Source organism: Pyxicephalus adspersus, chromosome 4 (assembly GCF_032062135.1).
Source record: "Pyxicephalus adspersus chromosome 4, UCB_Pads_2.0, whole genome shotgun sequence".
NCBI classification, from domain to species: Eukaryota; Metazoa; Chordata; class Amphibia; order Anura; family Pyxicephalidae; genus Pyxicephalus; species Pyxicephalus adspersus.
In genome coordinates, this window is record NC_092861.1 from 130894734 (window position 1) to 130909210 (window position 14477).

General features: G+C 37.6%; 1 protein-coding gene across 5 annotated transcripts in view; it reads right to left on the reverse strand.

The window, feature by feature from the left end:
• The window catches only part of PLCB4 (phospholipase C beta 4), a 190560-nt gene that overhangs the window by 73093 nt on the left and 102990 nt on the right, over positions 1-14477 (reverse strand). For 4 of the 5 annotated variants that reach the window (XM_072409635.1, XM_072409639.1, XM_072409637.1 and 1 more), the window contains exons 6-9: positions 12969-13049; positions 9966-10025; positions 7798-7941; positions 1111-1190 (exon numbers count right to left, since the gene is read on the reverse strand). In XM_072409635.1, the coding sequence (XP_072265736.1) occupies positions 1111-1190; positions 7798-7941; positions 9966-10025; positions 12969-13049 (365 nt within the window). Of the gene's footprint in view, positions 1-1110; positions 1191-7797; positions 7942-9965; positions 10026-11886; positions 11968-12968; positions 13050-14477 lie in introns of all 5 variants that reach the window. The other variant, XM_072409636.1, reaches the window with a different exon arrangement.

The window sequence follows — 14477 nt, forward strand, 5'->3', positions numbered from 1 at the left end:
AGCAACTTTTTTCTACCCCGAGTCACACTCGGGGTTACCTCTAGGGAGGTTAATGATAATATTAATTACAGAGAAACTAAACCTGTTGGTGTGGGCAGGCTTTTATTATCATTGTGCATACTGTGCTTACTGAACATAGCACACACCTTTTTCTTAGAACCTTGAATCGATGATGGATCCAGGATTTTGTCACCTCTGCATCTCCCAAAGCCTCCATCCTTACTGCCAACTATTCCAGGTCAATCACAATCCTCTAAGGTCTATGGGCGACCATTGTCTCCGGCATCTAGGTCTATTGTTGGAGATATCAGGAATAGAGGCCGCTCTACACTCCATGGTGCATATACTGTGCAGTGTAAATGGAAGAAACAAAAAAGCAGGGAAAAGAATTCCTCTGTTCATGTGTGTTTCTCAGTCAAAAACTTTACGTCCCCTGTATTTGCCACCTTAACATGTAGCTATAGTTCCACATTGAAAAGCTGCAAGCAGGTAAAGTGTTTATTGCAGAACAGTCATTTAATGCCCCTCTGCAATAAAATGGGCAATATTCCTTCTGCAATAAAACGAACTTACCTGCCTGTGCACAACTTCTTTGTTGTCCCTTCTGCAATCAAAATGCTGTCTGCTTGTGATTTTTTACCTATAATGTTTAGTTCTGCTTTAATAGAATGCAATGACATATTACAGCTGGAAAAAAGAGTTTAGTTTAAACTACACAAACCATATTTTTCTTTTCTGAGAACCCTTGTTATCCCCAATAACAGAGTCTTTCTTTTTAGAACAGTTGGAATTTATGACTGGAGGTATTTTACTCTTGTGATCAGAGTTATTCCACGCTAAGATCATTTATTTATTTCTTGAGTACACAGGCATTAGAAAGGGACACGTGCAACATGCTACACTCTCCAGTACTTCTGGACTCAGCAGTAAATGATTGCACATGGTTCTGTCCAGTACTGCAAACCTTTTGTCTTTTTAGTGGTTCTGCTAAATGAGCTGGGAGTGAGGAGACAGTTGGATCATTTTTGCACTTAATAATCTGTTAGCATACAATGTGATTAACATATATTTATATAAAAAACAAACGTAAGACACATGAAAGACACTTACTGTTTTTTGAGACATGTCATTGGACTGACGTTGTTGGCTCTAAAGTTATGCGTGATAGATCTTAGCCCTTCTACCCATTGCTGGAAGACAGACAAACATACAATACAGATAAGGAAAATCACTCCATTTAAGACATACTAAGCAACAAAAGCAACACATTTTACAGAATATGTTACGATTATGTTACAACTAAAATGTTGGTTTACATGTAGCTGTTACACGTTCTTTTTCTCCAAAAAAAACTAATTCCCAAAACAAAAGAATAACAAGTAAAAGCAATATGCAGACACAACACAGTTCTGTGCCAGACGCAACACCATTTTTTTTTGTCACAAAAACACAAGAAAATCCCCAACCACGACAAAACTGAGACATTCCTGTCCAGTTATTTATATCGACAAAAGGCTGTCTAGAAAATAAAATCAGTATATAAAAATACACAAAGCTAAAATAATAAGGCCTTTTTCATTGACTACGTTTGCAACAACTGCAAGCATTTTATTCTGTGTTAATATAAGCTTGTTTTGGATGTGTTTCATGTATTTAGTTGCCATTCAATTGAATAGGAAAATGCCTGTTAGTGTCCAATAAAAGCAAAACAATGCAATGCACTTGAATGTTCACATTCATTTATTTAATGTATTTATATAGTGGAAATAGTGTGAATATGACCCCCAAGAAATTCTATTACAGCTCTCAAATGTGATTTGATATGATGTGATTAGGGAAACCTATGCTATATATACTAGGCATATACATACACACACACATATATTTATATATTCCTATGCAGATTAGCAAGATCAGGTGTACTACCCGACACGAACACAGTACGATATCTTACAGACCAAGGTGGGAATCAAGTATTCCTACCTACAGCCACCTAAAAATAGTTTTTTTTTGCAAACTAGCCTTCAAGAATTCACTCTCTCAAGCAAGCACAGACTCGATGGTCAGAAGAAAAGTCTAAAGTGCAGAAAAACGGATATAGTGGTCAGAGGACAACAGGAGGCGATGACTAGAAGCACAGTGGTCAGAAGATAAAGTGATTTCAGTACATTGGGCCTGGTTTATTAAAGCTCTCCAAGGCTGGCGAGGATACACTTTCATTAGTGAAACTGGGTGATTCAGAAAACCTGGAATGGATTTCTATTTGTTAGCAAATGTTTTCAATCCTCGACCAGATCCATTCCAGTGGCTGAAAGAAACAGACAAGCTGAGTTCAGGACAGGCTGTACAGATGAAGTAGTCTGAAGAAAAGCTAAGGTGAGGACCCACAGCACAGGTGAGGTGGCAATAAAATAAGCCAAGGTCATAGCAGAAGGCATAAGCACCATGGTCACAAGATAAGCTGAATTTAGGACAGGCAGCACAGGTGCAATGGGAAAGTGTTGAGGTCTGGGAAGGAAGTACATGCGATCAAAAGAAGGACACAGTAATTATAATAGAAGGTGAGGTCAGGCAATACAGGTATGGTGGTCAGAAGTTGAGGTCAGGGTAGGTGGTGGGCAGCAGACAAACTAAAGCTCCGTCCTGGCGGATCCACGAACGATGAACGACGAGCGATCCTAATGCAAGGGAAGGGGGGGGAGTGGGCAGCGGGGTGCCGCTCCGTCACTCTCCCCCTTCCCCCTCCATAGAGCAGATCGGTGCTGTTTGTACAACACTCGTTCATGCATCGTGGGGTTCTTATCGTTGGAAAGGATCGTGAAAGATTCTTTCCAACGACAATAATTACACGTGTGTATGTGGCTTAAGATTAGGGCAGGCAACTTATGTGTGTGTAGTGGTCAGAGGACATACTGTGGTTAGCATGCCCACATGGCAAAAGGAAAGACTGCTGACAAGTTGTTTTAGGGGGTGAAGATGATTTCCTGTTATAGCAGTGAAGTATATGCATATATTGAGATTTACTGAGTTAAATTACCTAAGAGTGGCCATTACATTTTATCTTCCCATAAAGTACTGTCTGTGTTGCTCTCTGAGTTGCTGAAGCTTGTTTAGGGCTTTCTGCAAAACTGCTATTAATGTGTTTTCCTGCAGACCAAAAACAGAAAGTCCGGTCCCTGATAGATCTCTGCAATTTCATTTTCCAAATGGAAGTTGAAAGCGGCTAGTCATCTAGATAAGTGGATACTAATAGCACAATACATGTAAATGTGCTCTGAGAACTAGATGTACTTGTTTTCCTGGCAAATCTGCAGATCCCAGTCTTCTAGAGCAACGAGGAATGCCAGAATCTGAGAATTTGTTATTTCAGGCATTCGTCCCCTAGGCCTAGTAGGGAATTCCTGTTCCTTTCCAAAAATAGCAGGGAGCTTTTATGTGATGTACTCATTTACATGGAGAGTTTTGATTTCTTCGCTTTTATTGTTTTGTAAAATAATGTAACTTTATCCATCAGGGTAGGACAGAAAAATGATGCGAAATGTCAGTAATGTATAGTAACCAATCCTAATCACAAATTGAAATCAATTGGTAACTATGGGAAATACAGTTTGAATTTAATTACTTGAATCCCAATGTATACATTGGAATGAGAGTGATCTACATTCAAATGTATAGCAAACTGTAATAAAAACCTGAGGAACTAAGCCATTAATCATAGCAATAAACAATACAAATTAGGATTGAGTCTTGCAGGTCAACAATCAGGAAAAGACCTGCAGGCACAGAAGGCAAGGTAATGAAGTAAAATAAACATATCAGATCATGGGTTGGGGTTGAAGTGGATTACTAATTTAGCAAGGGTTTAGTTTTTACTTACTTATCTTGCCTTGTATAAGGAATGTGTCCTTATTTAAGTTTATGATATGTAAAAGTGGTACACTGCAATGCGTGAAACTATTCCTATATTTTGTCCCATTTAAAGACCCTGAAAGTACACTAAAATACCAAAGCATAGGCACTTACTGCCTTGTACTCTGTAAACATATACTAGGTGCACATCAAATGTATGTCCCTGGAAATTATTATTCTAGAATGTACGAGTGCTGTATGCTTAACACCGCTTGGTTCTATGGAGAGGTGAGGATGAGTATGAGTGACCCCACTGCGTCCTCCCCTATAGAAAAAGACAACAATCATCATGGTTGGCTGATTGGTGATCCACCATGGAAAAGCACTAAAGGATATTGGGGGATCACTGTGCCCACACTCATTGTTAGGGTCTACATACAGTTAAGCTTCAATATAGCAGCAATCTTTCAGTCTCTTGTAACTTGACAGCAGTCTCTAGCAGTTTGTTTTGGAGAAGTCTATAGGTCTCTCGTAACATGGCAGTCTCATGTACCATGTGGGCTGTGTAGTTTTCCACTACACAAGCAGTTGTTTATGTTGCATAAAAGGGCTCACCATCAGTTGTTAAACTATTTTCACATGGAGCAGCTCCAGATCTGAGCTGAATCCACAAGACTTTACTGATTCCAATAAAGAAAGAACAACTTTTATGCATTGGTTTTGCAAACACAATGTCAACAAAAACATACTTAAACTACTGCATACATGCACATTTTCCATCAATGGGAGACAAATATCTGATAACAGTCTTTAAAATTAAATTATCGAGAGCACTTTGCAGTGGTACACATTTTCCATTTTTGCAGAACCAGAAACAGTAACAAGGTTTTCTTAGCAGATACGTATTTGTATTCTGATGGTACATGCTGCACTATGCCAATGATATCTGGAAATATGGCTAAGGACATTACACTGTTGCATTCAAAGTTTAGGGCACCAAAGCAAACTTTTTTTGTCCAAAAAAAAAACCTCTCTTAAAAAATCTCAATTTATGTACATATTGGGCCTGATTTATTAAAGCTCTCCATAACTGGAGAATATAAACTGCCATAGGAGAACCTGGATGATCCAGCAAACCTAAGAAAGATCTGGTTTAGCTTGAAAACTTTTTCCAACTAAAAGCAGATGATTTTTAGGAAATTAGGTCTAGGTTTGGTAGATCACCCAGTTTCACCCATGATATTTTATCTTCTTTAGACTTGAGAAGTTTTATTAAATCAGCCCCATTTTATCCAAGTCTGTTGAGATATAACATATTTAGTCTACAGTCTACACATCCTGAGGACATCTTAAGGCTCTTTGGTAGTCTTGGATAATCCAAGGACATCATTGCTCCTTCAGTTGGCCTCTAGACTTCCCATGTTTGTAAAAGCTGCTAATATAATTGGTCCCCGAGTTAAGGACATCCGACATATGGACGATACGAACGGAGCTTCCCTGCTTGCTCCTGTTCAGGACGGAGGCTTGATGGGGTGGAGGGGGCGGTTTGCATGACTTGCAGAAGAAACCAAAAGGTTGTTGGTGATCATAAGGGGTGAGCTCCTTCTGCAGCCTCTTGTAACTATTTAATGACCAAGACAAACTCTGCAGTTCTTTCTTTTTGCATATCAAAGCACAGCTTGCTGCAGAAGCAATGATAATGAATGAATGTCTAGGCTCCATAAAGATTTTTTTTTTTGCTTTGTTTGTGATTACCTCACAGTGAGGATTTTATACAGCAACTGACACCTCACTGCCTAAAATTATGTTGAGACAAACATCTGTCCTACTTGCATTTATTAAAATAATGTACCTGTTCCGACTTACATACAAATTCAACTTAAGAACAAACCTACAGTCCCTATCTCATATGTAACCCGGGCACTACCTGTACATTTAAAAGTATAAATTAAGCTCTGAATGCTGGACAAAAATGAACCTTCGCTGATGGATCCGGAGTGCCCACTAGGTGAGGATATAGAGCTGGAAATGTTACAGAAGCATAAATGTGTCAAAACAAATAAAGCAAGCCATATATTCCTACAATTACCATACAAATTAATAGAATGCTATCAAAGAACTCTCCCACCATTCCTGCCATATGGATAAAAAAATACTTATATAAGGGGGACAGAGTGGTTAGAAACATGAGCTGTTGGAATGAAAATAGAGACAGCAAAGTCCATAAAGTCTAACTTTCAGCTGTGCTTGGAACACCCAAGTGACTCAATAAGTAGTGAAGCCATATTCATGCAGAGAACCACACATGCATGGCTGATGATTGAGTATAACCATAATGTCTTTATTTTGCTGTTTGTGGAAATATATCTTTTTTGCCTTGACAGGAATACAGTCTGCAATTAAAAACAGCTCAGTATTGGCTGTAGTTGGTAGTTGTATGTGTGAACCATTTTTAAGAAAAAAAAGAAAAAAAAAAAGCTGTTTACATAACTCAATGATCGACAATCAACAAGTGACTTCTCCCTCCTGTTTTTCCCTCTGAACGGTCCCTACTAAGCCTTCACTTAGTAAAAGTGAGCCTGAGAATAGACATAATTTTTGTGATGTCCCTTTGAACTAGAATTAAACTTAAATAAGAAAAAAACACGTAAGCAGGAAAGTTCATTATGCAGAGACAGGTTATATCCCTTTTGCAACAAAATAAATTTACCTGCCCGTGACCAATCCTTTATTTCAATGTTATTTTTTCACTTGCAAAATTAAGATTGTATACACTATATATGGTAACATATGAAAGTTGATTAATATCTTTGTTGTTAGATTAAAATTTACTATGTTCTAGAAGCCCCATGACAATCTTCTGGCTGCAAAATGTAAGATAACTAAGCCCATTCCCTACACTTTTCTGATGATCATATGACCAATGGTGTAGTTCTGTATACTGATCATTCCAACTAATAGGATCTACATTCACGTCTTTCACTTGTTTTAGGACACAGTTCTGGTCAAGTATAAAATGCTTCTGTAACGGTATGGCATTGCAGCCAGGTACCAGCTTTTTTGGGTAAAGGTGATCTCATGTGATTTACCTCCCATGAAGTGGCTCAGAGGATAGCGCTCTCCCTGGTTCTCCCTGTGTTTATGTGGGTTTCCTCCCATGATCCAAAAACATGCAGTTAATTGGCTTCCCCCTAAAATTAACCTTAAACTGTATTAATGACATATGACTATTAATGACATTAGATTGTGAGCCCCTTTGAGAGACAGCTAGTGATATGACTATGGACTTTGTACAGTACTGCGTAATATGGTGGTGCTATATAAATACTGTGTAATAATAATAATGGATACATGAATCAAATGTCAATTTGGGGGTAGGGTGGGGCTAGGCCTGGGTTTGAATAGAAAACGTAATATCTTGATACTCTGAGATCTAACTGATCTGCGAGCAATCACTTGAATATGCTACAGCTGCATAGAAGATTTTCAGCAGTTCAGTCAGGCTACTAAAATTGCTAGCAATTATATCACAAGGTGTAGCAAATGTTTGATGAACAAACTCTTCCGTAGCAAGCAAGAAGAGTGAGTGCTGAGTGATTGATACACCTAGAGATTAATAGAAATCTCATTTGTAGCTCTAGGTATTTACAAGTTGCAATGACTGTCACATAGCAACAAAATAATAATACTAATAAAAAATAAAAAGTTTTTTTTTTAATAATTTGTAAGTGTATTCTTTAAACTACCTTATAATCAGACTTCCAACCACATACATATCTATTTGCACAACCTAATTTTCATTTATGCACCTTTGCTGTCCCTTTGCGGTTTGTTGTTCTTGCAGCAATCATTTTGCGGTTGTCTAAGTAATCTAACATTTGACAGTGGCTTATGAGGGTAGCCACAGAAACATAGTAGTAACACCAGCAGTGTTTAATTGAGTTATACCTTCGCTACTTCCACGCTCTCAGCTACCATGTAGATGAAGTTGATGTTCACCAGGTCTGTCCCAGAGCAGACACACACTATCCGCCCTTCCAGATCGCTTTCGGTTTTTCCAGCGGACTCCAACGCAGACAGGATTTTTGGATCCTGCACCAGAGGGAAAGAAGTTTGAATTAATGCTGTAGGGCTTTCACAAAATAAATAACAAGGCTTAAAAGCAATTACAGAACATGTGCTCCAGCAAATGACACATGCACAATATCAACAGAGAACAAAATGTGTTTGTTGGAATTAAATATAGAGAAAATAATGTATGTGCTGATTAGATTCTATATATAAATCAATGAGAATGTGCTGGTTAGTTTATACATACGTTTATATAAATGTACTGATTTTGTAAAAGCACCTCCCACCCCCAAACTGATTTTGATTTCACCTGTTGCTTGATAATGCTATGAAGTATATTTATTACAATGATTTTCGCTCAAAATATGAAATGATGCATATATTAAACTGAAAATGCCAAAAACAAAGAATCTCAGTTTATATTCAGACCACACCAGAAGATGGTGCTGTGTCCTCATGTATTGTGTATAACAAACTCTTGCAATCTGAAACATTAGTGATCAGCCAAATTGCACAAACGATAATCTAAGAGCAAGCAAACTAACTCAAAACTTCAGAATACTTTAAAGCGTACCTAAACTCAGAATTTTGTATTTTACATAAAAGGGTAAACAACCCTTTTATTTAAAGAAAAATTTTTGCTTGTAAGTGCAACACCCTTTTTTTGAAAACAAAAGTGTGCAGCACCGCCCCCTAAATTCTCGATCGCCTAGCCAATCAAGAATGAATGGGCACGCAGAGCCTCCCGGGATATTTTCGTCACGCATCCTGGGAGGCTCTTGGCTGCTCCTTTGGCGCATGCCTGAGCATCTCGAGCATGCGCTCAGAAGGAGCCCTTTCAGCAATAGGGAAAAAAAAGTTTTTTCCCCAATTTACGGCACCCGATCTTGCTCCTGTTCACTGCAAGATTGGGTGACATAGGAAGAAGAACACGTAAGAGGAGAAGATGGCGGCGCCTGGTGGTCCCTCTGCGTCGGGCCGAAGATGGATACCAAGACGACGCAATAACCGATGGAAGAAACCTCCAGACAGATAGACTAATCTACAGGATTGAAGGTGTGTTTTTTTTATGTGGTTTAGTTTTGGCTTTACGTCAGCTATAACTTGTACCAAAAAGGTAAAAAAATAAACAGGGATAAAAATAAACTTAGCCCATGTGATTTTATTTATTCCCCTTTTTAATAAATGCTTTAAAAATAATACACCATGGATGTATTTTGTCACATTAATTTACTGGCATTTCTGTTAACTACTGTATTGAATGTTAGCACTGACTGCTGCTTTTGTGTCCTAGGTTTATACCAAAGTCAATGTAGTTGTCCTGTTTGTTTTTTTTCAAAAAGTAGGTTTAGATTCTGATCAGTTTATATTTAAATATATATGAATGCCGTCAATTAGTGTGATAGTAGGGAAGGGCCCTATTTCAGACTTTATCAATTAAACAACGGAAGAGCACTAAAAGCAATGTCTGGTATCTAGAGCAACCAATCAGAATCTAGCATGCACTAACCCGGCTTCAGTTAAGTCAATTCAAATTGGTTTCTATAAATAGCTGCATTTGGCATGCCACCTCTTACCCTAGTTACTGAATAAGATAAAAAAATGTCAGGGTCCTAAAAAATTTTCTACCAAATTCATTTGGCAACACCAGCTTGAACTTAAATGGCCCAGCTGTGAGTCAGCCTGTGACAGGTGCACTTTGACGACTTCTCCCTACTGCAGCTGTAATCATGAGCGGTCTATAGATATTCTGCTTTTCCATGACATTTCGCACCTGACATTTCATACCCATTATTAGAAGGTCGCTTATGCTCTGATGTCATTTGCAAACCTAATGAATGATCAACTTTCCAGTGAGCTGGACTTCTCTCTATTATCCTTGTTTAACCATAGAAACACTAAGTGACTTTATCTTGAATTTCACATGCCATGAGGAGAATAGCAGGATGGTCAAATGTCTGACAAGCTTTTATGTTTAAAATGAATAGAATTATTCCAGGAAATGCAGAAACAGATCACTTTGTGCAAAATAGGAAGGACCTTACCTTTGGCACGGCCCCACATCTTATACTGTTGATTAGAGAGCATTCCAAAACTTGGCCCTCCTATTAAAAAAAAATAATAGCAAAACAGTGTAAACATACAACGCAGTTAGTAAAATATTTACCCATTTTGTGATATAAACTCAAAGCTGAAGAAATCAGTAATGATGTAAAATCAAACATTAAATTTACACTTTGCCATAATTGAAATTTCTTTTTTGGTGCTGCCTTTCTATTTCTTGCAGTGAACGTTCTCTTCACCAGTTTAGGTTTGAAATGGTTTAAAGAAAAAAAAGACAGGCTAAGCTGTATCTTCACTCAAATAAAAAAAAAATTTTAAAAAAAAATTGAAAATAACATACTACATCAGTAGGCTTAAAAATGTTTCGCCCATCAATTTGACTGTATATTCTGGCACAGCCATTGGAATCCCTATGCATTGGTTGTTTCAATGCATATTAGAGCTAAGAATCATTCTGCCACCTGGCGGCCAATTATCAAAGAACAGAATTATCATAGCTACAATAGGTGCTTTATCTTGTAATGAATAAATGGGCGAATTCTCAACATTGATATACAGGTAGTCCCCGAGTTAAGGACATCTGACACCTGAACGACTCCAAGATACGAACGGGCTTCCCTGCTCGCTGTGTGCAGGATGGAGACTTGATGGTGGTTCGTATGACTTGCAGAAGAAAACTTTTGCCAAACACAGCTGAGACTGAGCTCGTCTGCAAGCTCTTGTAACTCTTTAATGACCAATACAAACTCTGCAGTTGTTTCTTTTTGCATATCAAAGCACAGCTTGCTCCAGATATTAATGAATGTCTAGGCTCCATTGTTTTTTTGGTTTGTTTGTGATTAACTTACAGTGAGGTTTTATACTGTAAAACATCTGTCCTAACTCCATTTATTAAAATAATGTACCTGTTCCGACTTACATTTAAATTCAACTTAAAAACAAACCTACAGTCCCTATCTCATAAGTAGCCTGGGGTCTACCTGTAATTATAAATACATATTACAATAAGCATTTATTTTAACATTGTTGTGCTGCAAAATATCAAACTCCTATATAGGAGACACTCTAAAAACTTCAACAAAGATTACGGCTTTAATGCTTCCTCCCCAGCAGCACATCCTAGTCACCGTTCCGTTTCTGCCTCCTGCTCTCTCCTACCCCATGTGACAGTGTAGGACCATTAACTAAATACCACAGCACTCGCATAAAAAAGAAAAGGAGCGAGTCCATAAATGCTTTTCAATACACACATTTGTAAGCTAGAATGGTTACCATGTGGGGAATGTATTGTACTTTCAGTTCAGTTCAGCATTTTAACACTCCAGGCAGCTAAAAAAACAGTGAAAATGCATATCTTTCTGCCATAATAAAACACCAAACATGCAGTATATGTATTTCAACTGCTTATCTTGCCATTGGCTTGGAGTGGTGATTTCCCATAACATTTCTTGAAGGCTATAGGGTGTAGGAATGTAGAATGTATATAAATCTGCCTGTCAGTTGCCATTTTGCCGGTGACCTGCAATAGGGCAGTAATGTCATCACAGTCCAAAACAAGAACGGACCTACTAATGGTGGCCACCAAAGCTGCTGCCAGATATAGATCATAGGACTTAGAACAAAAGTGCAAAGGGATCTAATTACAGCTGACATATTCCTATTCCAACACCATAGCCCACCATTTAACACTCTCGCTAATGTTTAAAATAGACTCAAACATTCACTTTAGATCCCCTTTCAGTTTACAACATTGGCTGCTGCGGTTTCTAGGGAATATATGACAAAAAATAGGAATCTAAATCCCTTTTTCCATTACATGCTTTTATACAGTTGTGCATAACCCGGATTTCAATCACTTAGTGTATTAATGCTCAAGAGGTTCATTTGCCAAATAAAACATACCTTTCCTTCACTCTTCCATGTAAGAAAGAAGCCAAACTCATCCATTTTAAAGAGGCAATTAGGCTCAAAAGCAAACGACTCCTAAAAAGGGCAGAATAAAAGCAGTGTTAGGTTTTATTTCTCTACAAGCGTCACCTATCTAAAACTATGATATGTTGGATAGAAGGGCTCCTCTATGATAAAAAAAGCCAGACCTAGAGATACATTGTGCAGAAATATCAATGTAAGTGACAACTACAGATGTGAAAAAATATTTGAAATATAATGATCACACACACACAGTAGAAAGTGTTAGCTGTTCTGACATATGTCATTATATAGAGAGACTGTGTATAGTGTGATCAGCGTATTCTCCTTTTTTTTTGTAAATACCACAGCACTCGCATAAAAAAGAAAAGGAGCGAGTCCATAAATGCTTTTCAATACACACATTTGTAAGCTAGAATGGTTACCATGTGGGGAATGTATTGTACTTTCAGTTCAGTTCAGCATTTTAACACTCCAGGCAGCTAAAAAAACAGTGAAAATGCATATCTTTCTGCCATAATAAAACACCAAACATGCAGTATATGTATTTCAACTGCTTATCTTGCCATTGGCTTGGAGTGGTGATTTCCCATAACATTTCTTGAAGGCTATAGGGTGTAGGAATGTAGAATGTATATAAATCTGCCTGTCAGTTGCCATTTTGCCGGTGACCTGCAATAGGGCAGTAATGTCATCACAGTCCAAAACAAGAACGGACCTACTAATGGTGGCCACCAAAGCTGCTGCCAGATATAGATCATAGGACTTAGAACAAAAGTGCAAAGGGATCTAATTACAGCTGACATATTCCTATTCCAACACCATAGCCCACCATTTAACACTCTCGCTAATGTTTAAAATAGACTCAAACATTCACTTTAGATCCCCTTTCAGTTTACAACATTGGCTGCTGCGGTTTCTAGGGAATATATGACAAAAAATAGGAATCTAAATCCCTTTTTCCATTACATGCTTTTATACAGTTGTGCATAACCCGGATTTCAATCACTTAGTGTATTAATGCTCAAGAGGTTCATTTGCCAAATAAAACATACCTTTCCTTCACTCTTCCATGTAAGAAAGAAGCCAAACTCATCCATTTTAAAGAGGCAATTAGGCTCAAAAGCAAACGACTCCTAAAAAGGGCAGAATGAAAGCAGTGTTAGGTTTTATTTCTCTACAAGCGTCACCTATCTAAAACTATGATATGTTGGATAGAAGGGCTCCTCTATGATAAAAAAAAGCCAGACCTAGAGATACATTGTGCAGAAATATCAACGTAAGTGACAACTACAGATGTGAAAAAATATTTGAAATATAATGATCACACACACACAGTAGAAAGTGTTAGCTGTTCTGACATATGTCATTATATAGAGAGACTGTGTATAGTGTGATCAGCGTATTCTCCTTTTTTTTTGAGGATAGCACAAAGTCAATGCATTGGTGTGTTCTGTTTTATTGGAACACATTCAACAAAGGCATCCAATTTCATCAAATCCAGAGTTATACAAAATTTAAATTTCTATTTACTTTTTTGGAAGCAAAGGGGAAAGAACAGGAGTATCACAAGTGTACAACCTTATTGTGTCCAATGACGTTTTATCTAAACTACAGAAATCCTCTCGACGCTCCTCGTCCGGTGCTGACCTATTTCATTTGGCCAGGTAGAGGTCAAGTTTGCTGGGGTTGTTACTAATGAAACACATTTTGGGTCTCAGAAACTACTATCTACTCAATATAAAAATAACAATATTTTATTTTTTGGATAAAATTACAAATCCTGTTACCTTGCCAATGCAAATGTCTGCACAGTCTCAAAGAATTTAATTTTAGATCCAAATCCAGCACTGGGATCCAGCTACAGATCCAACTCTGGGAGTAAGACATTATGAACCTGATTTACTACAACAACAGAATGTTCACTTTACTCTTTAAATTATATGCAAGGGAAATTTCTGCACAATGGACATAACTGACTATTTCATGAACGCAGCTTCATCCTACTAAGGTAATTTTGTATTCCTTTACCTAATCTACCCCTCCATAAAGGAAAGTATAGCAGCAAACTCAAAATAATCTTCCCTTTACATTTTTCTGCATTTGATGAGGTCTAAGACATACAATGGTCAGGCAGAGTTAGAAGGTGATGTGATTTCTACAGTCAATTATTTTAAAAATGCCACATTCTCTTGTACTCCATCTGATCCATGAAAGGTATGTTAACCTAAGAATATAAAGTACTTGTAATCACACTAGCCATGATCTGCTCACATTTTAAAAAGAACAAAAGAAACAGTGATGATGTCTCAGGGTCTAAAAAACAGTACATAATGACAATAGAAAATTATTATTTTTTAAATAAAATTACCATGTTAATATGGGAAGAAAGGATGAATCAGTCAATGTAAGTTAACTTTAAAGTAGTACTAATGTTCCACTGTAGTGATTAGACAGGGCTTTATTGCAGAAAAGAACAAGCGACAAAACCATACCGGTGTCATGAAAACCCTGTGACAGTCGGGACCAAATGAACTCTCGCACATTCGAGTTACATTATCACA